At 38.3% G+C, this 26,242-nt stretch overlaps 3 protein-coding genes across 3 annotated transcripts in view; 2 read left to right on the top strand and 1 right to left on the bottom strand.

Annotated features, from left to right (window-relative positions):
* The window catches only part of EIF2AK1 (eukaryotic translation initiation factor 2 alpha kinase 1), a 13,304-nt gene extending 3,042 nt beyond the window's left edge, over positions 1-10,262 (top strand). Inside the window, 12 exon segments of the mRNA XM_059862028.1 lie at positions 66-97; positions 579-678; positions 1,355-1,435; positions 1,803-1,900; positions 3,510-3,563; positions 3,853-4,258; positions 5,319-5,430; positions 6,894-7,000; positions 8,696-8,816; positions 8,931-9,010; positions 9,354-9,587; positions 10,063-10,262. Of these exon segments, the coding sequence (XP_059718011.1) occupies positions 66-97; positions 579-678; positions 1,355-1,435; positions 1,803-1,900; positions 3,510-3,563; positions 3,853-4,258; positions 5,319-5,430; positions 6,894-7,000; positions 8,696-8,816; positions 8,931-9,010; positions 9,354-9,587; positions 10,063-10,185 (1,548 nt within the window). The 3' untranslated portion in view covers positions 10,186-10,262.
* Positions 10,263-10,421: 159 nt separating this feature from the next.
* On the bottom strand, positions 10,422-13,865 carry AIMP2 (aminoacyl tRNA synthetase complex interacting multifunctional protein 2). Its single transcript, XM_059862032.1, has 4 exons — positions 13,694-13,865; positions 11,976-12,182; positions 11,435-11,666; positions 10,422-10,945 (listed from the first exon to the last, which is right to left on the bottom strand). Exons 1-4 carry the CDS (start codon positions 13,814-13,816, stop codon positions 10,560-10,562), a joined length of 948 nt encoding a protein of 315 aa, XP_059718015.1. The 5' UTR covers positions 13,817-13,865; the 3' UTR covers positions 10,422-10,559.
* A 100-nt stretch (positions 13,866-13,965) lies between these two features.
* On the top strand, positions 13,966-25,821 carry PMS2 (PMS1 homolog 2, mismatch repair system component). The gene is made up of 15 exons (XM_059862027.1): positions 13,966-14,109; positions 14,333-14,472; positions 15,058-15,144; positions 16,202-16,304; positions 16,977-17,160; positions 17,610-17,777; positions 19,081-19,178; positions 19,466-19,565; positions 19,819-19,903; positions 20,304-20,456; positions 21,473-22,367; positions 23,150-23,317; positions 23,799-23,899; positions 24,831-25,000; positions 25,387-25,821. The coding sequence occupies exons 1-15, from the start codon at positions 14,090-14,092 to the stop codon at positions 25,528-25,530; spliced, it is 2,616 nt and encodes an 871-aa protein (XP_059718010.1). The 5' UTR covers positions 13,966-14,089; the 3' UTR covers positions 25,531-25,821.
* Positions 25,822-26,242: the final 421 nt, after the last annotated feature.

Here is a 26,242-nt window from a genome sequence, read left to right on the forward strand (position 1 = left end):
GGCACAACAGACCTGTTATTCTTTTTTTATGGCATGTTTTTATGTTGGATTTTGTTGTTTTATAGGAACTTGATAACGGAGAGTCTCTTGCAATTGGGTATGTATTCAAAGCATGTAGAAACACTAAATTAACTCCTTCCCACACTAAATTAACTCCTTCCCCAAAGTTCTGTGCTCCACTCTGAATTTAATTAATACTACATTTAATATTTTCACTCCAAAACAGAAAAAATGGCAACGGTTTCTCCAAATTCTCAAAATGATGTGGTGATAACTTGTTCTTCAGTACAACTCTTGCAGTCAGTGCCACTGTTTAGGAAAACAAGATTTATCAGGCATCAGTATAAGAGAAATAATCTGAACACTTCTGTCGAAACAGAGTATGGATTTGTAGCACATATGCATGCTCTTCAGTCTGCTGGTTTTCAGTATTTACTGAAACTCAGGCTGGTTCAGTATGGTAATGTCAAAGTACTTTCTTCTTTTCATAACATGGATAATATTTTTAGCATGTGTACAACTGTGTCTTACTTGTAAGTTGTAATTTCGTTTAATGCAGCCTAACTTTTCTTGATTAGGGAAAAAGAAGTTCTCTTTGAAGCACAGACTTCACGATACTTGAATGAATTTGAAGAGGTTGCAAGGCTGGGAAGTGGAGGATATGGCAAAGTATACAAGGTATTCTTTACCTCCCATATAAAACTACTCTGTTTATATCTAGTTTTTTTGTTGGAATTTGGAGTTACTCTATTAGCTGTACTGCCAAATGTTTTTTGGCAAATCTGTACCTTAGAAGAAAGTTGGGGTTTCATTTCAAAAGCTGATCAGTTGCAATTAGTTTTGTTTGTCAGAAGCAGGATATATCAGATGTTTTACTTTATGTATTTTGACCCTTTTAAAGTGAATGAAAACTCCTTATTTGACATGTGAATTATTATGATATATTGACTCTACGCAGCATCAGAAGTGATTGGTCTGCACTCCCCAGTGCTTTAGTTGTGGCTGCTTTTAAAAAATGAGCCTCAGTATGAGCATAAACTGTCCAAGCCAATGTTGAATTGTGTTAAGTACTTGTAGTGTATGGCCAGCCCAAGGTTCCCCATGACATCTGTGCCATGTGGAAATGACAAATGTAGTCTCACATGTTTTTTGAGGACCTGTTGAGCAGTTATCAGGACCTATCAGTATCCCTGTATGACAGCAGGGGCCTAATCCCAGTTTCATTCCCTGATGCAAGTGATATTCCATAGGAGTGGTGTGTAGAAGTAAAATTTTAGAAAATAGTGGGTTCAAAAGGATTTAATTAATCTAAGCACATTAACATCTAATTTTCTCCTATTGCAATTGTTTTCAGGTCAGAAACAAGTTAGATGGTCAGTTCTATGCTATTAAAAAAATTAAAATTAAGAAGGCTACAAGAAGAGATTGCATGAAGGTATTCTTCTTCCTGCGTTTTGTCCCTGTTTTAACTCCTCTGTAGCTTATTCTGTTCTAGTTTATTAATGTAGCTAATGTAAGTTTTTATGCATTTTGAATTTCCAAGGGTTTGAGCCTATCAGTACCTAATAGAAAAAAGTAAATGACACACACTGAAGTCCATTAAAAGAACTGTTTAATAACTTGAATTGGTAATCTCTGCAATGAAGAAAATCAATTTGTTTTAAAACTTTGGGTTTTTTTCTGTTACTGTAACAATTTCATCTGTTCTTTCTCTCTAAGAAACTTACTTTTTGTTACATTTTATGTTTCCTAAGCACACAAAATAAAGGAGTGTCACACTGTGGGGTTTTTGGTCTTTTTAGGTGCTCCGAGAAGTCAAAGTGCTGGCTGGGCTGCAGCATCCCAATATTGTAGGCTATCACACTGCTTGGATGGAACAAGTTCAAACAGTACATCCAAAAGGAAAGTACAGCTCATTGTGTAATTCTTGCTTGCATCTTACAACCTCTGTACTGCTATTTTCAGGAGAGTATTACTTCTCTGATAAAATGACTATTTTTTTCCTCTTGTTAAAAGAACTAAAAGAAAGGGTAATTACAGGTGATCACCAGGTCCTTCTGTGCATTCAATCCCTCCTTAGCAAATAATTTATCTGTTACTTAGTGATTAATTTGGAACTGTGGAAATATCAGCTTTACTTGTGGTAATATATGAGGACGAATTTAAAGTTGTGTGAAGGTCAGTGAAATGCAGTGAAAACCTTTTAATGCAGAAGTGGTGAGTTGATGAGGAGAAGAATGAGTGCTGAGGAATGAGCTGCCTCAGATATTGGGGGGAAAGTGATGTATAGGACAAAAAACCCACAGATTTCCAGCTATGTTTTGAAGTCTTAGAGATGTAGCAACACTAGAATAATCTTCCAGTATGCTTCTCTTCGGATCTGGAAAAGAATCTAAGAAAAACTGAAAGAACCTGGAAATACATACTTTTAATGATACTCTCCCCCCCCCCCCAAAAACTCTTTATTTTGCTTTCCAAGTTAGACTTTTTAAATTTGATGAATTGTGTTTCATAGTCCTGTACTGACAAAGCAATTGGATTTTTTGTGTATCAGCTGCTGTCTGTAACTGTTGAGAATTTATCTACTTTTGTGTAATTTTATACCTTCTTCTTGGTTTTTCTCTTCAGGTTCTTTGTTCTCAGCTCTTTGCACACTCTGTCCTTTGGTCCCTTTGTAACCCTAATCCGTTGGTCCCTTTCTAGTCCTTTCCTGGAATGCCTTTAGCAATTAAATCTTTTGATCCTCTCTTAGTGGGAGGTTTGGTTATGCTCTGTATAACTTTATTGCTTTCCAAGTCACTGACTTGTTGCCCAGCCAGCCATAAGCACAAAAGAAAATGCAGAAGTGCATAGGAAGTTGACAGTAGAGTAAAACAGGCAAAGCTTTTTAACCAATGATCCAGAGAATCGAGGGAAGCAATTGTTTAGTGCTGGGGGTCCTTCATAAGTATTTAATGGTGGTAATGGAAGTGCATAATGAAATCTATAGGTAGCTTCTGTGGTACTTAATGGTTTCCCTTTTCTTACAAGATTGATGTTTTATATTTGCTTCTGTGTGCTGAGACAGCTTTTTCATATAAAAAAGCAATTATAATGACAATTATTTCCAAGATATCAAGTGTCTTCTAAACAGCAGCAGTGTGATGTGAAGGGTGATGCCTTGTGGAGCTGCTTCTTTAACTGTGTGTTATTCTATACATTGGAGCAGGCTGACTTCTGAAAGTTGAAGTCTAAGTTGGTATCTATGAAAGCCCAGTACAGCCCTTTTATTGACTCTGTACAGTGTATATTTTCTTTTAATTTAAAGATAAATTAAATACATATTAGGGTAACTTCTTAGTAGACTTAACAAGCCCCTTTTACAGCAGCAGAAATAGAGGTAATCTAGAGCTATCCACAGGTAACAAAGTTAAATTAAGTGAGGTGCTCTAGGTTAAATGGTAATTTTTAGTAAATATGTGGATACATTCTTTGTTTTATGAAATACCATATTTATCTTTGCATCTAACAGGGAAAACAATAATGGAGTTGCAGCCACTAGTTCTGGAGCAAAAGAATAGCAAGTGAGTATTACTAATCTCAGTGCTAACATATTCAACTTTACCTTCAGCTGTGTATCTGAGACATTGCTGTCTGGGACAGCTGTCCAAACACCTGATGGTAGAAAGTATTAAATCAGCTGGAGCCTGCACTGACAGTTATGTAATCCTGGAGTTTTGTGTGAGGAAGCAGCTGAACTCTTACTTGGGAATGCTGTTTGCAATTGAGGAAAAAAATTTAGTATGGTTTATCACAAATAGATGGTATGAAACTGTGTACTTAATTGGATTTCTCTGCCTTTGTTATTTTCAGTGATCAGTGTCACATCCAGAGTGTGGAAAGTGGTAGTTCAATTATCTTTGCTGACCTTACCTCACAAGAAAAGAAGTCCTGTGACAGTACCAGTCTTAAAAATGTGCATAGAGAATCAGTGCAGAATATGGATGTAAGGAATGATTTTACAAACAGCAATAGCAAAGATCGTGTGAAACCAAATAAAGGTGAATTATCCATAGAACTACAAGGAGGCTTTGTAAATAATGATAACAGTTTATCAACTGATGTGGACAATCATTCAACACGGGGACCTCATTCCAGTCTGGATCAAGGTGCTAGCACTGACAGCGAGTCCTGCTCTGACAGCAAGTCCTGCTCTGACAGCAAGTCCTGCTTTGAAGGATGCTCCAAAAATGAGGTGGCACTCTGTGGGGAGTTTGAGGTAAATACAGTTCTCTTTAAGTATCCTTATCTGCCATCTGATTTTGTGATGTTTTTAAAGTAGTTCAGTAGACAGTGAAAATGAATGATTTATAACAATAAATTTAGAAGAATGGAATGACTAAGTAGAACCAAGAGTTCACACAAATTTTCTTCTGTGGGTAACATCATCACAAGGAAGCTGACCAGAGGAGCTGGCAAAGCTCAGCAATTGTGAGGAACTTCCCATGTGTTAGGCCTCTTGAGTCCTTTCAAAGTACCTGCATGAATAAAAAGTGCTACTGCTGCATTAAACAGCCTCATCAAAATTAAAAATCTTTAGCTTTCACTAATGAAAGGTAAAGCAGCTATAAATGATGAAAGTGTTTTGGTATGTCATGTGGTGCCCCTGCAGTGTAGGAGTGCATGGGAAAGAGATAAAAGCAGATTTGAGCAGGGAATCACTTGTTTTTCTAAAACTTTGCTGCCATTTACACCATACCACTGATATGTTTTGTATAACACAGCCAGCTCTGGAATGCTTCAGGCTTTTGCTATCATTTGGAGTTCCCTCTTGAAAGAAACCCAGTTTTAAAGGTGTCTGCTTGAGTTGTCCGGGTTGTCAGATGAACTGGTTCATTACCAGAAACTGAGCTCCATATTTATGGTAATAAATCAAACAGTTGGACTCAAAGACCTTTTCCAACCTAAAAAGTTCTGTATGAAGAAGTTGATATTTTTTCTGCTATTTTATATTGATTAAGCTGGAATAAACCTCTGTTTAGTATTTCTAGAAGGTTTCAAACTCTAATTTGAATATCAAAGATATATCTGGCAGTTTTGTTAGCATTTATCATATAAAAATTGTTAAAATTTGAGAAGCAAGCAAAAAACTCTCCAGAACTAGATAGCATTGTTGCATCTGCTTCTTGAGTGCAGTAGATTACTAATACTGTACTTGATGTCCTTTTAGTGCATGTTTTTGTTTAATAAATTTTGGGTTTATTGCTTTAAAGAAAATACCTGAGGAAATACTGTTCATGTTACAATGGCAAAATTATGTACAATTATTTTCCTGTTAGATGGAATATCACTTGATGCTTCATATACAAATGCAGTTGTGTGAAATATCCTTGTGGGACTGGATTGCTGACCGTAATAAAAGATGTCACAGGAGATCAGAGGACGCTTCTAGTAAGATTCATCACTGTCTTATTCATTGTAAAGGAAATTTTTTTTTTTTGTAATTTGAAGTGCAGTTATCTAATTTCATTTTGCTTCAGCAGCTTATAATACAGATCTTTATTAAATTCTTTATTCACTTAATCAAATAGCAGCTTTTATTGAATTTATGCATGATAGATGTTGGTAAAAGAATTGAAACGCCTGAGTTTTAGACAGCTCTTCAAAAAAGAATGACTGAATGCCTGAGGCATAGTTGTTACCAGGGGAGATCAGTGTCTGGGCAATACTCCTTATTTGAAACAGAGTTTTTTATTGACAGAATCTGATGCTTCTCAGCAAGCTGGTTAAAGGCTAATTTATCTGCTGCAGAAAATACAATTATATTATTTGATCCAGGCAGGTTAATTTGTAATTGGTTAAAGAATGTAACATTGACTGTTCCTGAGTGACCAGGGGGTTCTCATGCCCTCCTACCAGGCAGTCATCAGTAACTGTTGACATTTGGAAGAACAAATCCAACAAATCCACTTAAAGCAGTAGAGACTTGTTCCATTCTCTGGGGTGGTTGTATAAAAGCAGCCTATCCACATCATATTGTAATACAAAATGTGTAATTGATTTTTTATCTTGGTTTTAATCACTATTAAGGTAATTCTGTTGTTTTCATTCATAGAGACAGGTTTACCAGCAAACAGTCAGCTGACTTCCACTAATCTCTCCTGTAATCATAATATTTTAGCTTTCATGAGCTAAATGATGATGTTCCTGGTCAGGAAATGACAGAATTATGATGGCATTTGAGCTTGCAAAATGCTGCTTTTACACCTTTTCATGGGAAAGGTGAATATTATCATAGGTTAGACATGAAGAGATAGAAATCCAAATGTGAGTAAATGGTGAGTGTTCAAAAAGACATGTTAAATATGGCTCATTAGAGCAGGGAGACAATGTAGTTTAAAACAGTAATGTGGAAAATGGTCAAAACAAGGAGGTGCTAAGTTTATTTAGGACAGCTACAGCCAGAAGAGATTTGAGGAATTTCAGAGGGTAGCACAGCAGCAGAAGGATTAGGAATAAAACAAGAAGAGTGCAAAGCAATACAGACAGCACGTCACTACGTAAATGATTATGATTTTATCTGGAACTGTATTTTTCATGCTAGGTCAGGACTTACATGAAAGTAAAGAATTTGTTAAATTCATAATCAAATAACTGTCTGGTGGGGTTTGGAAGAATCTTTTCAGAAGGATATTTGTTCATGTTCCCTGAACTTTCCTTTTTGGAATTTTGATGTTAGTGACTTTTGGCTGATTCAGAAATAATATCTTGAGAAAAGCATGGCAAAATCCATATTTAAAATACGCCCATTCTGTTAAAAATTTATTCTACAGCATAAATAAACATAATTCAACCAGAATACCAGCATAATCTTACATAACTCAGTAAAACTAGGTGAAATAATTTGTTTTAAGGTCCGTACCATCTCGTGGATGTTCGCTGGACAATGAAGATTTTCCAGGAGGTAGTGGAAGGCGTTTGCTATATCCACAGCATGGGAGTGATGCATCGAGACATTAAAGTAAGTTCATCAGATTATTACTTGAGGTTGAAGAAAACAAAGACAATTTACATTATGGGAGCATGAAAGCAGCTTCATAGTTGCATTAGACATGACCTGGGCTCTTAAGGATTTAGTTATTACATATGAGAAAATACCTTATCTCCTCTATAGCAGTGCCATGCTTTCTTTACTATCAAGCATAGTACTGTTACACTGACAAGTGGATTTTAGACTCTGGAGGTGTTTTCTCCTTTGAAGCCATTTTCCTGTCAGAAACAGGCATGGTCAGATTGCTTTTCTTTTGTCTTTCTTTCTTTAACTAGAGTAGGAACTTAATTACCTAAAAAAAAAATTATTTTAGGTAATTACAAAAATTAACAAAGCCCCTTGACTACACTTCAGTTTGCTAACTGCATACAGTTAGCCTTTGAAAATTTGTTCTAGTTGCTTGCTTACTAATAGACCTGAATAGCAAGGAAGTGAATGTGTGTTTTCCTACTTTGCTTCTACTCAGGTTTTCTGCATCTGATACAGCAGCTGTATGAAGAAATCATGATTATTAAAACTTCACATGTGTAAGCTTGGAACTACTTGAAATCACTCAGTCTTCACTCTGGATTAATTTTCATTTTTCTGCCAACTGTTCCAGGGTGAACAGGTTTTCATTTTGCCTCCCCATTTAGCACCATCATGGCCTTATTGTCCAAAGTCTGGTAGTTATATAAAGAATTCCAGAATTCCATACACTTACTGCAGACCTGGTTTTGAGCCAGTTCTCATGGGTTTCGCCCTATATTCTTCTAGTGGTGATTTTGCAGATACCTAGCAGAGACTGTAATTTCTGGGATAATATTCTAAGAAAGTCTTTCAGTGTGTGAATTTCTGAGAACAGAAGTCCAGTGGGTGGGTGTCCTGGATATGTTTTTACTTCAGTGGATATGAGAAGCCTAGCAACTTGTTTAACAGTGCTGCATCTTTTAAGTTTGATCTGTACTGAGTAAAGGAAAAGAATGGAGATTGCCCATCTCTTGTTAAACTATTCACATCTCCTTTATACACTCATAAAAGACCAACTATTTCCTTTGTGCCACCTCAGCAAGTTGGGGAATTTTTCTAGATATACATAATGCTTGCATTTCTCCTCCTTAGTGGTCCTAAAACCAAAATATATGGATAAAAACTGTTTCAGTTTTCTGAGTCGGAGCTCTCAAGTCTGTCATAATTTGGCTTTTTTTTTCATAGCAGCTTCCCAGAACCAAGTGGCATATTGCAGCTGCTTATCATACAGAAAAGTGTATTTTGGTTTGTATTATGTCTAGCCCAATGATATTTAGTCATCCTTCCTGCTACATCAGTTGGTCAAATTTACTGTCCACTCTTGCCTGTTCCTGTTTACTGTTCTACAATTTCCCAGTTTCTGTTGGGGGAAAAAAAAACTTAATATTTTTACTAAATCTTTTTTTCTTTTTTGCTTTTTTTCCTTTTTTTTTTTTTACATCCTTGTTCTAGGTATGTGGTCTTTTGGCCCAAATGGTGTTGCTAACACATAATTTGGTATCAGCAATGACTATTTTTTCTCTCCCACTACTAAAAAATGTCGAATAATCATCTTATACCTGTGAATCACTGGATTTTCTAGACTTTGAAACAGCTGAAATTCTGTAATTCTTTATATAGGCATATTTCTAAATTGTATTCTGTCTTCATTTGCAGCCTAGAAATATCTTTCTACATGGACCAGATCATCAGGTAAAAATAGGTGACTTTGGATTAGCCTGCAAAGACCTTCTTTGGGATGATACAGACCAGGGGTTTCAGACAGAACGGATAAATGGTAAGAGAAGAAAGTGTCATGGCTTTCAGTGTTTAACTTTCTGTGGTATTAAAATCATTAAACTCTTACTTGCAAGGATAACAACACTTGCTAAGTCTCAGTTGCCTTTCAAAGGACTGACACATACTTCAGGAGTGGGGACCTGCCTCTATGCCTCACCAGAACAACTGCAGGGATCTCACTATGATTTCAAGGTAGAGAACTTTGTTTTGTTTCTTCTTTTCTCTATTAACACAACAGATAATAAATCAAGCCTTTCAATAGGAAAATACATAAATATTCCTCCTACTGTCACTCTGTGTTCTTGTTGAAACATGAATTTCAACTTTGCCTTCTCGTTTGCTGTTAAAACTTTTTTTTACTATGTTGAGAACATATAAGATTTGAATTTGTGTTTAGAAGTGTCATGATACTCTTCACATAATCATGAAACTTCACTGTTGTGAAATTTTCTCATATAATGATTTTATAAGAAAAAGAAGCCTGCCAAGTTAAAACAGCAGTTATCCCAGAACTTTCTCTTCACCTCATTAACAGTCAGACATGTACAGCATGGGTATTGTCCTGCTAGAACTCTTCCAACCATTTGGAACAGAAATGGAAAGAACAGAAGTCCTTACACATTTAAGGACTGGCCAAATTCCTCACACTTTCTCCAAGAAATGGCCTACTCAGGCCAAGTACGTGAAACTCCTCACCAGCCCAAGAGCTACGGAGCGCCCGACAGCGGCTCAGCTTCGGGACAGTGAGCTCTTCCACACCACAGACCAGGTAACTTGTGCCAGTAACCCCAACCTTTCCAGCCTAAAGGAACATAAAAAGAAAATGTCCTTTGTTTCCCTGCCTGCATTACATGTGTTTGGCTTTGAACTTAATCACATGTTCCTCTTAAGACTCTTTTTCTGATTACAGTATTTAGGCCACTGTATTATTTCTGGTGTCTTTGCAATGAGATAGCTGGTCATTAACTTTAGGCAACTTTCTGAAGACTGTACAGTTGAGAGGCATTTTTTATAGGTCAGAAAAGCTTTCAAAGCTTTTCATCACAGCTGCAGATTCTTCTAATCATTTTTCCTTTCCATGCCCCACTGCTTTGTGGATTTAACTTATAGTCACTTGAATGTAGAATAGTAGAGTGCTGCTGCACTGTGTCTGTAGTGGATTGCAAACACAATTCAAGTAGGTCAATAATTGGCTTTATATCCTTGTTTAGCTATAAATGAAGTAAACTGACTCTCATTTTCAGGTTATTTCTAACCTCCAACAGAAGGTGAGACAGCAAGAAGAAGAAATAGAGAAGCTGAGGGAGACAATAAGACAGCTTTCTGAAGAGCAAGACGAACAAACAAGACAAGGCTCTCCTGTTTAAGTAGAGGAAGAACTATCCTTGATCATGTGTTAAGTTATATAAAATGTTTCTTTTTTTACATAAAATACTTCAATGCATTTTAATTTGGCTGTCTGTTCTTAAAAGGTATTTATCCTTTTGCCTTGACCAAAGGCTCCTGAGAAAAGAATCATGTTGCAGTGGAAAAAACTAAGAGCACAGCCACTGAACAAATGTGTTACACAAGAGTTACAAAAAAGGAAGGTCACACCCAAAAGGCAGCTGTAATGCTTTTATTATTTTAGGATTCTGTCCAACTGTAATACCTAAAATACATCTCAGAAAGGACTCAAAAACATTACAGCAGACATGAGGTGGAATGAGATTAAAACAACATCACTGTGAAGGGTAGGGGCTCACTTGAGTAGCTTCATCACAGAGCTGAAAGGTGCCAGATTCTCACAGGACTTCATCCACTTCTGCACGTTGGCCGGGGCACTGTTGGCAGCGCCCGTCTGCTGCAGCGCGCTCCACGCCACCACATCGGCCAGCGTCAGTTCATTGCCCACCAGCCACGAGCTCTTGCCCAGGGCAGCGTTCATGGAGCGCAGCACTGCTCCTCTCTCCTTGCTGCTGCCTTCTTTCAGCTGGAAGATGGCTGTGTCCACCCAGCTGTCGATCAGAGTTGAGGTAACTGCATTGTACTTCTGCCCAAACAGGGAAAAGAGAAATCGAGCGATGTTCCCCTCTCCTTCTATGGGGCACATGGTTTGAATGCTAAACTTCATCTGGGGTTTGGGAACTGAAATTAACAGAAGGAAAAAAAAAAGTGAATCCAACATAGGAAGGAAATTAACTAGAATGCTAATTCCATTATGATCATTTGTGATGCAGCACCACTGTTAATATCATTAGTCTGATGAACAGTTTTCAGTCTTGTGGGATAAAGAGATCACTTTGTGAAAAATTCAGCCAAATCTCCTCCATAATTTCTCTTCCAGTTACCTTATTTGTAAAAACTAAAAAACATTAAAAAAACCTCCCAAAACCTGAGGGTACAAACAACCCTGATAATGCCACATGTATTTTAAAAGCAGTAACTATGAACAAGAATCTTCTTCTGGCCCAGCATGGTTCACAGCTATGAAAAGAAAACAAAAATGTTTCCTGCTTCTTCATATCCACCATATGCCAGCACAGGGACAATGAGGCATCTCTGTGCAAGGGTTTTTAGCACAAGTTTAATTTTCTCATCTATTGTAAAATATTGATCAACAAATTTCCTTCTTACCATCTTTCCAAATCAGAGTAAAGCCCAACTGATACTCATGACGTGGCTGCTTCTTAGTCTGCTCTCCAAAGCATTTCAAGAGGTTTTCTGGCACACTTTTCACTGATGAATGTGTGTGAACAGCTGATAATATTTTGTAGCGCTCACAAAGCAGACTGTGTATCACTAACAGTGACAGCGGAGGTAGAGAAGGATTTGCATTGATGACAACATCTTTCAGGGCACCATAATCCTGAATGGAAGGTAAAACATTCAGCAGATAAGACACATTCCAGATCATACTCATCACTATTGCTTTCATTTGACACCAAAATATACATTGTCATGCATGTGTGTATCTGAAATTCTAATGATAGTCAAGTAAATGCACATTTAAAACTTGTGTAAACCTTTAAACATCTTCCTTCCTTGACATGTAATTAAATGGTAATTGTAGGTTGTGTATTGAGTTCTGAGTGTCCCAGGTTTTAATGCCTCCTTCCAGCCCTAAAATTGAATGTTGAGAAAGTACCTACCAATGTAGCTGCTCAACTAAACTCACCTTTCCAAGCATCAGATCTAAATCTGCTCCATTTCTTGTCAAAGGAGAAAATTCGTCAGTTTGAATGATATTTGTTACATCAAAGTCAGCATCCGGGGTTTGTATCATCTTGGAGAGTCCATCCACAGCACTCTTCAGTTCATACAAGCGCTTCAGAATCTCCTCCTGGCGGGATTCAAGTGCTTGAAGTGATGGGTCAACCTCTTCCTGCAGGAGAGGAAAAAACAAGGCCATGTAAACATTCACTCAGCTCAGTGTCAAAATAGTCCACAACTCACTTAAGGTTAAGTTTTAAAAGATTAAACACCTTCAAATATCTAGACCATTGTGAATATCATGGGCTTACGTCTATCAGTAGTCTCTTGCCTGTATGAGTGTGATGAAATGGCATATTTAATAAATTCCTGAAATCTTCCTGCTTAATAGATTCTTCTAAACTATTAGTTACAGCAAACTCTGTAACACAGTCAAACTCAAAGACTTGGCAGTAAAGTGCTGAATGATGACTGAAAAATCAAAGACGGCTTGTCAGGTTCCTTTCAGCCCAGAAAACCAAAGTTGGTAAGTCTGTGGTACAGCGGCCAAACACAGAAACTTTTTGACAAATCAGGTAGTTAATAAAAGTAAAAAGCTCTGCAAGTTTAGATGGATGGTATATTGTGTGGATTCAGTCTTTGTTTCAGAGAATATAAATTACAGTGGAAAAAAAAAAAAGACCATGGGCTTTATTACATGTACCAATGCAGCTTTTTATCTTTATTACTTCACAAGCAACTCATCTTACAATCTCTTTTAAAAGAAGATGAAAAATATATTCCTGGCAGGTTTTAAGTCTACAAGCTTAAAATAATGTCATCCTGAGTAACGATTAAACAAACCCAAACTATCATGGATGAAGAGATAAACAAGGTTTCCAAGTAAAATCTTTATATCCACTTAATATCCTCAAAGACAAGACCAGGGAAGACCTCTTAAATGGCCATTATTTAGTTGTACACAATACCATACTTTGCAATGGGAAGGTATTTCATTAGCATTCCTGTAAAGTTCTGCCCCAAAGTCACTCCTCAGTGTCTCCACCATCAACCTGGGTAAGGGCACAGCAAATCCAGGACGGCATCAAGCTAAAATTGGCCACAAGCGGCCTGTGAGAATGCCATGCACTCCTGGCACTGGAGAGAGGCTGCTCAACTAGACCTACGTAACACAGTATTTGGCATTTTTGTCTTATTTAAGGCAAAAGAAACTGAAACTAGAAATAGAGGGCGTGTAGCTGGCTGAAACCCGAGCTGAGCCAGCAGAGCGATGATGCAGCAGGACGGAGCGAGGCCTGCTGGGCACTCTCCCGGGGCTGGCAGGGAGGTCAGCACGGCCATTCAAACCGCGACAGGGACACACGCGAGAGCCCTGAAAAGCCAAAATGAGAACTACGGAAGGCTTTAAAAACATTACAGTGAAATTCCTGACAATGTTGACTTTATTTAGCCCTCGGACGCGCCGCTTACGGCGAGGTGGAGGCAGGCCCCCTCCTGCGGGCTGAGGCGGTGGGACTCAGCCCTGTGAGCTCTCCGGCAACGGAGCCTCCTCCTGCTCCCTAACCGGAGCTGGAGCTCTCACCGGAGGGAATGCCGTTCCAGCGGCCACATGCCCGACCTCACCAGGGCGAGCACCGCGGGCCGCAGCCCAAGCAGGTCCTTCCGCCCACCCCTCGCTCCTACCTGCGGCGGCGCGGCGGTGCCGGGGGCGCGGTGCAGGTTGGGCAGGGGGTACATGCAGCTGGGCAGGTGCTCTGCCAGCACCCCCGAGCTGTGCAGCGGCCGCACCTTGTACATCGCGGGCATGGCGACTCCCGGCCCGCCGCGCGCCCGCTCCGCCGCCGCCGGCCCGCCTGTCCCCGCGCCCATTGGCGGAGCGGCGCGTGACTGACACGCGTGGCACCCAATGGACTACGGGATCGCCCGCCCGCCCTCCTGCCATTGGCCGGCATTGAGTCGCGGAGCGCGTCCCCACAGGGCGGCGGGCGGGGTTGTGCCGCCGGGCCGGGGAGCGCCGGCCCTCCCGGCGCTGACCGAGCGGGGCGGGAGCCTGAGGAGAGCGCGGCCCGTCCCGCCCCGATGGAGGCGGCTGCGCCCTGGTGAGTGCGTGCACCGACCCAGCACCGTCCCTGGTTCCCGCCTTCCCACACCCTCTCCAGGCCGCTTTGCTCCCCTCACGGGAGCCGCGCTCCTCGCACGGGCCGTACCTCGGCTGCCGGCGCCCTTCCGGCTTCCCCTGGTTCCTGCCTCCTCTCCCGGCTCGCTTGAGTGGGGTTTGCTGCCCTCTCTCACGGCCTTGGTTTGCTGTCCCTCTCTCCCCAGCCCGCAGCCCGCCGGGGCCATCCGGCCCATCGACCGCGGGTCTGTCCATCGCATCTGCTCGGGGCAGGTCGTGCTGAACCTCGGCACTGCCGTGAAAGAGCTGGTGGAGAACAGCCTGGATGCCGGAGCTACCAACATCGGTAACTCTTCCTCGAATTTAATAACTTTTCATAGGCTTCTAAAGCGCGTCTTTTTCCTCAAAACCAAGTGCATGTTAACAAATCTGGACAAATACTTTCCGTTTGGGCCAAGCGTCTTTGTAGTGATTTTACACCTCAGGTTAATAAAACATTCTGATTCCCAGACTCCAGCTGCATTCCTAGCAGCATGTGAGATTGTGTTATTTAATTTCTAGTGGCCACTAAAAAAGTGTGTGGTCTGTGCAGCAGTGGTGATCAGGCTGTGCCAGCCGGTGGCCTTGGGCTAGCACAGGGTAAAGGCAGGGCTGGTTTCCAGAGCTTCCAGGATGGTGGCTGGCATAATTGGGAAAACTTCTGTTCAGACACAGGTTCAGTGAAGCTGAATTACCTGGAACTACAGACTGCTTTGCATGAGATTGACCTAACTTTTAACGACTGTCAGGGGTTAGTTTTTTTTTTTTTTTCTGTTATTCAATTTTGACATAGAAAGCTATTATTTGAAAAATTGACTTCAAGTGCAAAATTGGTAGCAAACACCATGTGTGAACATAAAGAATTAAAATATTTTATAACTCAATTTTGTAGATATAAAACTTAAAGATCATGGGGCAGAACTGATAGAAGTTTCAGATAATGGAGGTGGAGTGGAAGAGGAAAACTTCGAAGGCTTGAGTAAGTTGAATTTTTTTCATAATTTAGATGTGGGCATTTAGTTTAATCATATTTAATGGACACTTGGCTTTTACATAATGTGTGTGTTACCTGCAAGACTTGAGCAGCTCTAGACTGATCTTCTGTATGCTCTTGTGGTTATAGTTCGTGTAACCCAGAAATAGTTTTTGGTTTCTTTGCTTATTTAAGTGGCACAAGCAATATAAATAATCACAGAGGAGAAAATCTTATAAAGGTCCATGTGGATTAATTCATGTTTAATCATTGGTTGTTGTTGAAGGAGTTGAGCTGTGTGGAAGTGGCTGCTTTGGGAAGGTGAATTATAAACTCGAGTATTTGCTGAAGGGGAACTGACATTGCCCTGACTATCAAACTTCCCATTTGCTAGTTTGGAATTGCACAAAATGGGAGCAAAAAACAATACTGTCTGATGAATCTAACTGGCCACTGCAGTAGAAATACTGGCATTTCTTTTTTGATAAAACAACTAGGAATCTTTTCCCTATAGGTTATTACTCACTAACTTTGCTCACTGTACGTTTTTGGTTCATCAGAAACTCAACATGCTGCTGTTCCAGCACAGTGAAAGTTCAGGGGTGCTGCTGCTAGGTCAGTTTGTTACCTGGTGACTGGTGCTGCACTGGTGGTGTGGGTTGAGTCCTCCTCAGCTGTTGTGGTGGTTGGGCTTGTGCTTGTCCTCTGTGCACCATGCACAGCACAGGCTGCAGCTGGTTTCTGGCAGGGCAAAATCTGTGACAGGTCCAGCAGCAGCAGAGGCAGGTGCTGTGTCCTGCTCTGAGGCATCTTGTAGAGCTTATAGCAATAATGCTGAATAAATCTGTGATGTAAGTGTAAAGTAGCAGGTGAATCTGAGGATTTTAAAGAGATCTAGTTTGTAGGAAAAGGGGAAAGCAAGCAGTATTTTGTCTTTAATTGTTATGTAAAATACTGTGAATAATACAGAAGGTGTTTTGCTTCTTGATAAGCATACAAAATCTACTTGTGTAAACCAGTGGCACTTTGAAGTGAAATATATATTTGAAATGTCTTTTTCCAGCTCTGAAACATTACACATCAAAGATACAAGATTTTTCTGATCTAATACATGTTGAAACATTTGGGTTTCGAGGTGAAGCTTTGAGTTCACTGTGTGCATTAAGGTAATGAATATTATTTGTTAGTAGTTGGAAGTTACTATATGCACAAAACCACTGCACCCTTTCAGTTTACCATTATTGACAAAGTGGGGCTTTGGAAACTTCCAGTTCCTTACTGGTAGGTCAGTTTTGAACAATAGGTTGCATGACATTCTGAGTCATTTCCAACCAAAATTATTCTGTGTTTCTAGGCTCCTAATGGTCGTTTTATGTACAAAATTTGGTATTATTTAAGGATGCAGATCTTTACAGGGTGGGATTGTGTATTTGCATGAGTATTTGATCCTCTGATGTAAAGCACTGTAATATTTAAGTGCTGGTTGTTACATTGTAACTCATTAAGGCTGTTCTTAAATTTCTTTCAGACCAATACATTTTAAATTAGCTTTGTACACAGCACTGCTGGTATCCATTAGAATGAGGAATGTAGTGTTCAGCAAAACTAGATTTTAACACTGAGTTTTATAAGAGAGGGATGAAAGGGATAAAAATCAGAATGTGTAGCTAGGGAAATGTTACACTACTCTAAAGAGCAGGTTCTTAGTTGTGTATGGGGAAGAATTGTTTTAATAAAATTAATAGTATTGCTGTAGTTTCTGTGCTGCTTGTCATAAGAAATAGATGAGATAATATGGTGCTCAGTGAATAATTCTTTTGCCTCTTTCCTCCCACTAGTGATGTTACCATTTTCACCTGTCATAAGTCAGCAAAGGTTGGGACTCGTTTGGTGTTTGATCACAATGGCAGAATTACTCAGAGGACTCCTTTTCCCCGGCAGCAGGGAACCACTGTCAGCATCCAGCAGTTGTTTTATACCTTACCAGTGCGGCATAAAGAGTTCCAAAGAAACATCAAAAAGGTCAGAAATTCCCAATTCAAAGGAGTATTGTCCCCCAGAATTTATTCACTGCTGAATGAAATTCACTTCTCTGTAGAATGTACTGATTACAGACTATTTCATGCCTGTCTTACATCTTAATCAAATCACAAAAGTCTTCTTGTATGCTTTTCTCTTCTACTTTGCAATATTTGGATTTAAAGGTACATTCTCAGATTTTCAGATTTTGAAAGGAATCCATATCATGATCACTTATCTGTGTTTTAAAACCCAGCTGCTGTGTTGTGGCTAAATATGTAAACATCCTGTTTATTTTTAAAGTACTATTTTTCATATATATACATATTTTAAATTTAGTTTGTAAAGATTTTAAGGATAAAACTCCCCCTTTTGTTACCTGCAGATATTGAATGCTTTGTTTTAAAAAGAGACATTTCATATGAATTTGAACCTTCTTTTTCCTTTAATAGGAATATGCAAAAATGGTCCAGCTGTTGCAAGCCTACTGTATTGTTTCCAAAGGAGTGCGGATTAACTGCACAAATCAAATTGGCCAGGGGAAAAAAAGCTGTGTGATATCCACTGCTGGAAGTCCCAGTTTAAAGGAGAACATTGGAGCAGTGTTTGGACAAAAACAGGTATTGCTTTTATTATTGAAAAGAGAGAGAATGTAGCTGTATAGAGGGAATTTTAATATCTAGTAAGTGAGAGAGGATGGAGTGTTGGCCTGCAGCACACCCCAGAGGCCGACAGAGGAGAGACACTGCAGCCTCCACGGACTCTGAAAGTCCTAGATCTGCTCAGAGATGTTTTAGAAATTATTTACGAGATGGGGTTATGGCTTACTATCTCTCTGGAACCAGTTTTAAGAGCTGTTGTGTCTGCAAATGGACTGTGTGTCACAAGAACAAGCCATTTTAAAAAACCCTTAAAATGGTGTGATGTGAAAGTCTTAACTGGAGACAGAAAACTGAGGTGTATCCACTTTGGCAAGCTCTTCCTATGAAACTAAGTTTTATTCTGGATAACCTTTAAATGGGATTGCAGCCAGCCCCTGTAAAAGCTGTAGACTGTGATGCTTTCTAAGGAATAGCTATAAAAATAATTGTTATCCTCTAGATGAAAGCAGAGATGAAAAAAAGCTCAAAAACATCCTTCCTACAACTGTTATATTACAGTCTTCAGAAATATTGAGTGGTTGATAGCTGCTGGCTGTTGATAAACAATTTTTCCCTCTGCAGTGCCCATACAGAGATCTCAAAGCCTCTTCATGCTGTGGCTGAAAGATGAGAGGGAAGATGTAACTTTGTCTTGCCATGTGGCACCAAGCATAGTTGAAAATTGAGTGTTATCTGAATAGAATGTTTAGCTTATAGCCTGTATTTTAATGTTGAATACTTAAATTGATAGAAGCTGCTCTAATGGCAGAAAATTATAAATAAGTCATGCCAAATAATAGTGGCATGACAGGGAAAATGTTTATGGTAAATGTAACTGTTCTTAGGGAGCTTGTGGTTCAAATAACACATTTTTTAATAGTTTTATTGTCCTTTCAAAATAAAATTCTGTTACTCTTTTTGCCTTTTATTTTAGCGTAAAACTTGTTTAGGTCATATGTATGTCAAACTGTCAATAATTTCATTGTTCTGCCTGTGTACATTTAATGTAAGGGTCTGTGAAATAACTAAAGCACAGGTTGTGATATCAAAGGATGAAAACAGGCATTTCTTGGAGGAATATTTCTGTTTCTCAGTGAACAATGAGAATCTTCTAGTAGGTTTGGATATTTTAAGTGGTTGTCTTGGTCAGCTCTTGGTCAGCCAAAAAAAACCCCACCATTTTTCTCAAATAAATTTTAAGGCTAATAAATGACAATAAAATAGAAGGGGGAAATCTATATGGGTTTGATGTTTCACTTCCTTCCCTTTTTTCTTTTTTCAGTTGCAGAGCCTTATTCCTTTTGTTCAGCTTCCTCCTAGTGAAGCTGTTTGTGAAGAATATGGACTCAACCCTGCTGACATGCCTCAAAACCTTTATAGGTAATCAGGAAAGTACAAACCACTGCTGCCTGTGGCACTTTACCATAAAGCAAAATTTAAGTAAAAAGGTGTGATTTATAGTATTGAAAAGAGCCAAGAACAGCATAGCAGATATTGGGATGAAGTTTTGTAGTAGCCTTTGTCAGATGAGGATTTGGGAGAGATGTGTGTTTACATATTCACTGCTGCTGTATAATAGTGTTTCCTCAAGCCCCTTATACAATCCATTCCCCCAGGCATGCTTTTCCCATCCCCTTTCCCTTGCTCTCCCGTTGTTTACCCAACAGTGTTAGTGGCTTCATTTCCCGTTGCGATCACGGTGTTGGAAGGAGCACCACAGACAGACAGTTCTTCTTTATCAACCAACGGCCCTGCGATCCTGCCAAGGTGAGGCATTGGTTTTCTGTCTTCAGCCTCACCAACTCAATATTCTCTGAAAACCTCAGGATTAGTAGCTCATGTGGATGTTTGTTTCTTGGTAGTAGAAGTTCCTCCGTCTCAAGTTTGTCTTAGTTGTGTCTATTTGAGTGAACAAGATCTTAATCATATAATACGTGTTTTAGTGCATTAATTAATATACACTGGTGCAAAAGAGAAGATAATATTTTTGAAATTTATTGTTTTTTCACCTTTTTTGCAGGTTGTCAAGATTGTGAATGAGGTTTATCACTTACACAATAAACACCAGTATCCATTTGTTGTCCTTAACATTGGGGTAGATTCTGGTACGTTCTGAATAATTTTTAGTAACTTCAGTAAAGGCTATTACAATTTTTTCTTCAGTTATGTTTGTATTTAGAGAATATTGTCATTTTTATCTGTATGACTTCCTGCACTCTGGAGATTTTTTAATGCTCTGTTGGTGAGGGAGAAGTAGAATCTAGCTGTGGTTCCACTATTTTTCCCCTCCACCTTTTCTATACTCAAAAATAACTTCTTAAGTGATGAGGAAGAGGTCATCATAAGTACAAGAAAACTTGTATCATGTGTTTGTTTGCTGAGATGTTGAGACAGTTAAATCTGATTTGCAGACAAAATGGCAAACAAACCAGAACTAATTCTGTATAATAACATTGCATTTTATTTGTAAAGCAGGTTTTTTTTCTTTTTTTCTTTTTTTTTCAGAGTGTGTTGACATCAATGTAACTCCTGACAAAAGGCAAATTTTGCTTCAGGAGGAAAAGTTTTTATTAGCAATTCTAAAGACTTCTCTGATGGAGATGTTTGGTAGTGATGTTAACAAACTGAATGTCAATCAGAAACTTCTGGACATTACAGGTAGGTCACAAAATGTGGAACTTTGAGTATGATATATGGCAGAGAATTAAAGATGGAAAAAAGTGTTTTTAAAAACTAAAAAAAGAAATGAAAAAGAAAATGAAACCAAAAATAAAGAAGGACCCTAAGTTATTAAGTGATTGTTATGGAAATGACACATGCCAGCACAGTAGGATTTACAGTCAAATTTGTGAGGAAAAAATTCACACAGAATTAATTGATAATGCTTGCAAAAGATTTCTCCCAAGATACTAAAAGAGACCTGTTTTTTTTTTTTTAATGAAAATGTCTTTGAGAAAAAATGGTTAATGGGTCATAAATAAAATATGAAAATTAAGTATGAGTTTATTGGGTTTTAAACTTTGATTCTTTTATGTTACCTGCAGAAATTGATGATTCTCTTGTGAGTATGAAGTCTTTCAAGATTGCTTTCCTGAGTCAAGATCATTCTCTTCCTTTCATTCAACAGAGCCCCTTCTAATTTTCCTTTTTACTGACATACAGAATCAGTTGCAGCCTGATTCTCACTGTTATTTTAAATTAACCTTCAGTAAAATCCTTGTTGGACTGGCAGTTGACAGGGTTGAAGTCCTCTAATGACCAGCAAATCCCACATTCTCTAAGTGCCTACTGTGCCAGCTCCTTAACACGTTGCCAATGAAATTTTATAGTGACCATTAAAGTGTGAAAGCAATTCACTTTTCATTGTCACTCTGTCATTAAACTCTTTTGATAATATAAATAAATGTGCTGGTTGGACTGATTACTGTTCCAGTTTAAAAAGAGACTACAGATTCATTCTTAGTAGTGTCATTAAATGTCTTCAAGATGTAACTGTTTCTGTGGCTGATATTAATGCATTTCAGCCCTATATTCATTGTCTGAAGCTTCAGGGCTCCTTTGAGCAGTTTGCTATTTTTCTACCTCTTTTCATTCCTTTTCCTAAAGCATATCATTTAATTCATGTTTCCAGCTGACTTAGAATCTTGAAATACTCTGTATTCTGATTTCATTAGGTAACTTGAAGAAGACACTTCCAGAAGAGGCAGAAAGGCCTCAGGCAGACATGCTGTCTGACTCTGAGACTGAAAATCCGAGTGGTGAAGGTAAAAGAATAATGACTCTTGCCAGATTAAGGAAGTCATTCTCTCTCCATCAAGCAACAGAAAGTAATTTTCAAAGCTCTAAAAAGGTAAAACAGCAGCACAGTTCCCCTAGACAAAGGTTACTTGATACCACTGGGAGTACTGTAAAGATTCAAAAGGCTGTCTTGACTAAGAAGGCTGAAAGTTGTCATAAGTTGGACTCAAAGGTGTCAATTCCAAGGAGACACTTGATAAAATTAGAAGATGCTTCAGATTCTGGATTCTGTAGTATTTCTGAGTCAGATGCTGGATGTAGTACACCAGAAGTTGGAAGCTGCATCAATAGTGAAAGTGCAATTAATTCTGAGGAAGAATTCTGTGGCACAGAAGAACAGATGCAGGAGGAATGTCTCGAAACTGCTGGATGCAGTAAGAAGTCACTGGACTGTGATGTTCAGGTCTTGGGCACTGAACCCAAGCCAGATCTAGTGAATGACTGGACTGATCAGAACAAGTTTTCTCAAGAAGCAAATAGTTGTTCCCCAAGAGTAAAACGTTTTAAAAGCAGAAAGTTTAGAAGTGAGGCAGATGATTCCAAGGCAGGTAAATATCCTGAAGAAAAGAACACTAGTGTTGATGTACTGGTGGAAGTTCAAAAGAAAATTGTGCCTCTTGAATTCTCTATGAAGGCTTTGGCAGAAAAAGTAAAAAAGGTAATACAGCAACAACAGAAAAATACAGAAACTGAAAATTACAGAAGATTTAAAGCAAAAATTAGTCCTGGGGACAATAAAGTAGCAGAAGATGAATTAAGGAAAGAGATCAGGTATTTCTGTGTTAATTTGTTTAATATATTTTACTCCTCAGTTAATAAAATTAGTTGAGCATAAATATAAGACCTGTCTTGAGGGTGGGCAAGAGCTTTACATGTACTTGCTAGGTTTGGGTCTATTTTTTATTTAATGTCACAAAAAAATCTATTTGAGTTATTTTACTGACACAGCAGCTACTATAACTAAGTGCAGACAGAATGTGGAAAAAGACACTGAAAAGGCCACAAACTTCATAGATTTGGCTTAGATCAGCCTTGTAAATTGCAGCTCAGAGAAACACCAAACTTCATGACAGATAGCACACTGAAAAGACTGCATAGCTCATATTTGTCCCATGTGTGAATGGAATTTGGTGAGGCATACCTGGTAAGTTACATTCAGGTGGTCAGGGGACAGTCAGTATCTGTGATTTGTTAATATTTGGATTTAAAAAATGTGTTAGGAAAGTCTTCTAATTGTGAAAACAAGGCAAATATGTCAGCTGCCTTCAAAACCATGATGCCATCTTCAGTGTTACTTACCTGGGCTGTTGCCATATTGCCTGCTTCTAATTTTGTTATCACAAATGGGAGGAACCTGCCTTAATGAGGGATTTTGTTCTGCCAGAAATGGCCTCATAGGTCATTGGCAGATTTTCAACATTTGTATCCTGCTTAAATGAAATTTTTTTTTTAATATGAAGTGTGTTCTGCAGGGGAGAAACAGAAGTTCTTAAGTTTTACATGATAACTGATAAAGGTGTAATTTGTAATCTCTTTATATTTTTTGTATACAGTAAAGAAATGTTTGCAAAAATGGAAATCATTGGCCAGTTCAATTTAGGGTTTATAATAGCAAAGTTGAATTCTGATCTTTTCATAATTGACCAACATGCTACTGATGAGAAATACAACTTTGAGATGTTGCAACAACACACTGTTCTCCAAGGTCAGAAGCTGATAGTGTAAGTATTTTCAGTGTTTTAACAAAAACATGTTTTAAGTTGAATTCAATGTTTCAGAAGGATATCTGTGATTTATATTTATGTAGCATTTCACACATTCAGAACACTTGAGACTAAAGTGGTTTTTATATTCTGTGTTTCAAAGAGTCAATCCTTACATGAAACATAAATTCCATGGATGCAGCTGTAGCTATGCAGCAAGTCAGGGGTCAAGCAGATTTCCCAGTGGGCTTTTCATAGCAACCCACAGTTTGGCAGGACATTGGAGACTGTTCCTGCAGCAAGGAGTGCTGCCCAGCTGACCTCATCTGCTGAGTAGCACTTGGAAGCAACTGTTCACTAGTGAGATTTTTTTTTAACAGAGTAGAGTGAAAAGTTTTACAGAGCTCTGTATTAAGTATTTCTAGGTTGTTTCTGAAATCTGTCTTTAATTCTCTGCACTGTGTATCTATGCAGCACCATCTTTTTTTCTCTCTTTCAGGCCTCAAAATCTCAATTTAACAGCAGTAAATGAAACTGTATTGATTGAAAACCTGGAAATATTCAGAAAAAATGGCTTTGATTTTGTCATAAATGAAAATGGTGAGTTTGGACCAGAACTGCTGGAAGTAAAAGAGTTCAAAGGATTAATCTTATTTATTATGCAAAAATTCCTTTAGCTGTGGTCAGAAGATTTGAAATAAGATGCTTTATTGTATATGGGGTGTTTGTTTTTTAAGACTTATGGTTCTGTGGTCCCTCTGCATGATTTTAGAGATAATTGTAAATTATTTGTCTTGCCAGCTTTTTACAGAAGTTTTTGAAGACTGGAGTTACTCTTTGGTTGTATGACTGGTTGTGCATTTTCTGGATATGTTACATTAAAAATACTTTTGTTTTATTAGTACACCTGCAGGGATAAACATGGGCAAGTGGTGAATCTAGTAATTTAAAATAAATAGATAGAATTAGTAACTGATCTTTGGTTTTCCTTATGGCTTTAGTACTGACTTGCTCTGTTCTTTTGAATAAATTCTGTAACTTGCAATTCCTTATTGTTTCCCTTATACAGTGAGGATAATGAAAATACAGTGTGGTACCACTTTGCTATCTGGGAAGTCACTACACATTTTTTCCAGAGTCTTCATTCCAGAATATCCCAAGGTTTCTTTGGTCTAAAATGCTATTAATTATCAGTCTCTTACCATTATAAATCCTGAATGATTTTTGTAGTCACATAAACTCAAAAAAGTTTCATAAACCACTTGTTCTTTGGAATTGAAGGGTTTGTTAGAAAGTAGATCTTCCTGCTTTTAAGTTTGCAAACAACTTTTTGGTTGATGTTAAAAGGACATCTGCCATAGTTACCACTTAGGTTAGTTAATTACATCCATCAAAAGATTAAATTTAAACATTAGTATATACGCACATCACATAGTATTAACATTTTAAAGTAGTTTCTCAGCTTTTCCCTCAAGAAAAAAGTAATTTCTTGTACTTCTCTGTTTCTTTATTGTCAATGCAAACCTTCCAGCTCCTGTAACTCAAAGAGTTAAACTGGTATCATTGCCAACAAGCAAAAACTGGACTTTTGGGCCACAAGACATAGATGAGCTGATTTTCATGTTGAGTGACTGCCCTGGAGTGATGTGCAGGCCCTCCAGGGTCAGACAGATGTTTGCTTCTCGAGCTTGCAGGAAGTCTGTAAGTACTGCACTTGATTTTTGTGTTCAAATAAACAAATACCACATTTCCTGGTGTAGCACAGGTGGCTGTATCTGCATGTGTATTGCAGGGCAAGTTTATTCATTGCTGAGTGTCAGCAGCTAATATCCTTCCTTCTGTTCCTCATGTTTTTATCTAGTGTACCTTGGGAAATATTTCTGCTAGTTTTTTATTTTGTTCCAAACGAATGGGCTCATGAACCTAGTGTTAGCTGTGTTTTGTCTTCTGATTGTCTGATTAAAGGTGTTTTTTATTTTTAATGCCTTGTACAGAATTTGCTATTGTAGCTGTAATACTGATCTGGTCTCGTGTCAGCTGGCAAATGGGAAAAGGGAAGAATTAATTTTTTTTTCCTTTGCTTGCAGGTGATGATTGGAACTGCACTGAATGTGCAGGAAATGAGAAAACTGATCACCCATATGGGTGAGATTGAGCATCCCTGGAACTGCCCCCATGGAAGGCCTACTATGAGACACATAGTCAGTTTGGACTTGATTTCACCACAATAAGTCAGTGTCTGTTTATTAACATTTTAAATTTTAATTATTGGCAATATTTTGAGCTTTTATCATGATTCTCTTATTTCGAGCAAAAAAAATTTTAGACAGTCTTCAAGTTGGAAGCAAGAGCACTTGGAGGCATTCAGCAGGGTTTCCTTGATATGCCTGTCGAGTCATCAGTACCAACATCCTGCAATTCATGTAAATAACCTCTCTCTTATTGCAATTTCCTGTGTGTTGTACTTCTTTGAGCAGCAATCAAAAATTTTATAAAATAAATGCATTTATATACAAAGATAAGGAGTAGCTGAACCTCATTTATAGCAAATGCACTGATTCTGAAAATTAAGTGGAATGTGAAGTCAAGTCCCTGGTAATGCTATAAACCAAATATTAGTTTTCAATGTTTATACATCACATTTATGATACTTTTAGAGAAAATGAAAGTTATACACAAGTTTAATTTTTTTTTCCTTATACCAAAGCTGGGTTTTGTTATATAATGACTTAGAGCTTTAATATTGCATTTAATGATTAATTTCCTGTTATCCATGTTTAAGGCTTGAATAGAATTATAAGTCTGCCATTGTTACTTTTAATTAGAATTGTCCCCTTCCAAATTCCAAACTTGTTTTTCAAGAACTGGGCTTCTTTTTCTGACAATGAATGGGAAAAAAAGCTGTCTCATCAGACACTGCCAGTCAGGTCAGTCCAAATTCTA

The sequence above is a fragment of the Haemorhous mexicanus genome, chromosome 17 (assembly GCF_027477595.1).
Source record: "Haemorhous mexicanus isolate bHaeMex1 chromosome 17, bHaeMex1.pri, whole genome shotgun sequence".
Classification (NCBI taxonomy): Eukaryota; Metazoa; Chordata; class Aves; order Passeriformes; family Fringillidae; genus Haemorhous; species Haemorhous mexicanus.

What these genes read in the sequence shown, in the direction of transcription:
- PMS2 (XM_059862027.1), top strand. Translation starts at nt 14,090, where the DNA reads ATGGAGGCGGCTGCGCCCTG. An exon ending in AGTTCACTGTGTGCATTAAG is followed by an intron (nt 16,305 to 16,976) that starts GTAATGAATATT and finishes TCCTCCCACTAG; the next exon opens with TGATGTTACCATTTTCACCT. An exon ending in CTCGAGCTTGCAGGAAGTCT is followed by an intron (nt 25,001 to 25,386) that starts GTAAGTACTGCA and finishes CTTTGCTTGCAG; the next exon opens with GTGATGATTGGAACTGCACT.
- AIMP2 (XM_059862032.1), bottom strand. Translation starts at nt 13,816, where the DNA reads ATGCCCGCGATGTACAAGGTGCGGCCGCTGCACAGCTCGGGGGTGCTG. An exon ending in GCACCGCCGCGCCGCCGCAG is followed by an intron (nt 12,183 to 13,693) that starts GTAGGAGCGAGG and finishes CCTCTCCTGCAG; the next exon opens with GAAGAGGTTGACCCATCACT. An exon ending in TACTCTGATTTGGAAAGATG is followed by an intron (nt 10,946 to 11,434) that starts GTAAGAAGGAAA and finishes TGTTAATTTCAG; the next exon opens with TTCCCAAACCCCAGATGAAG.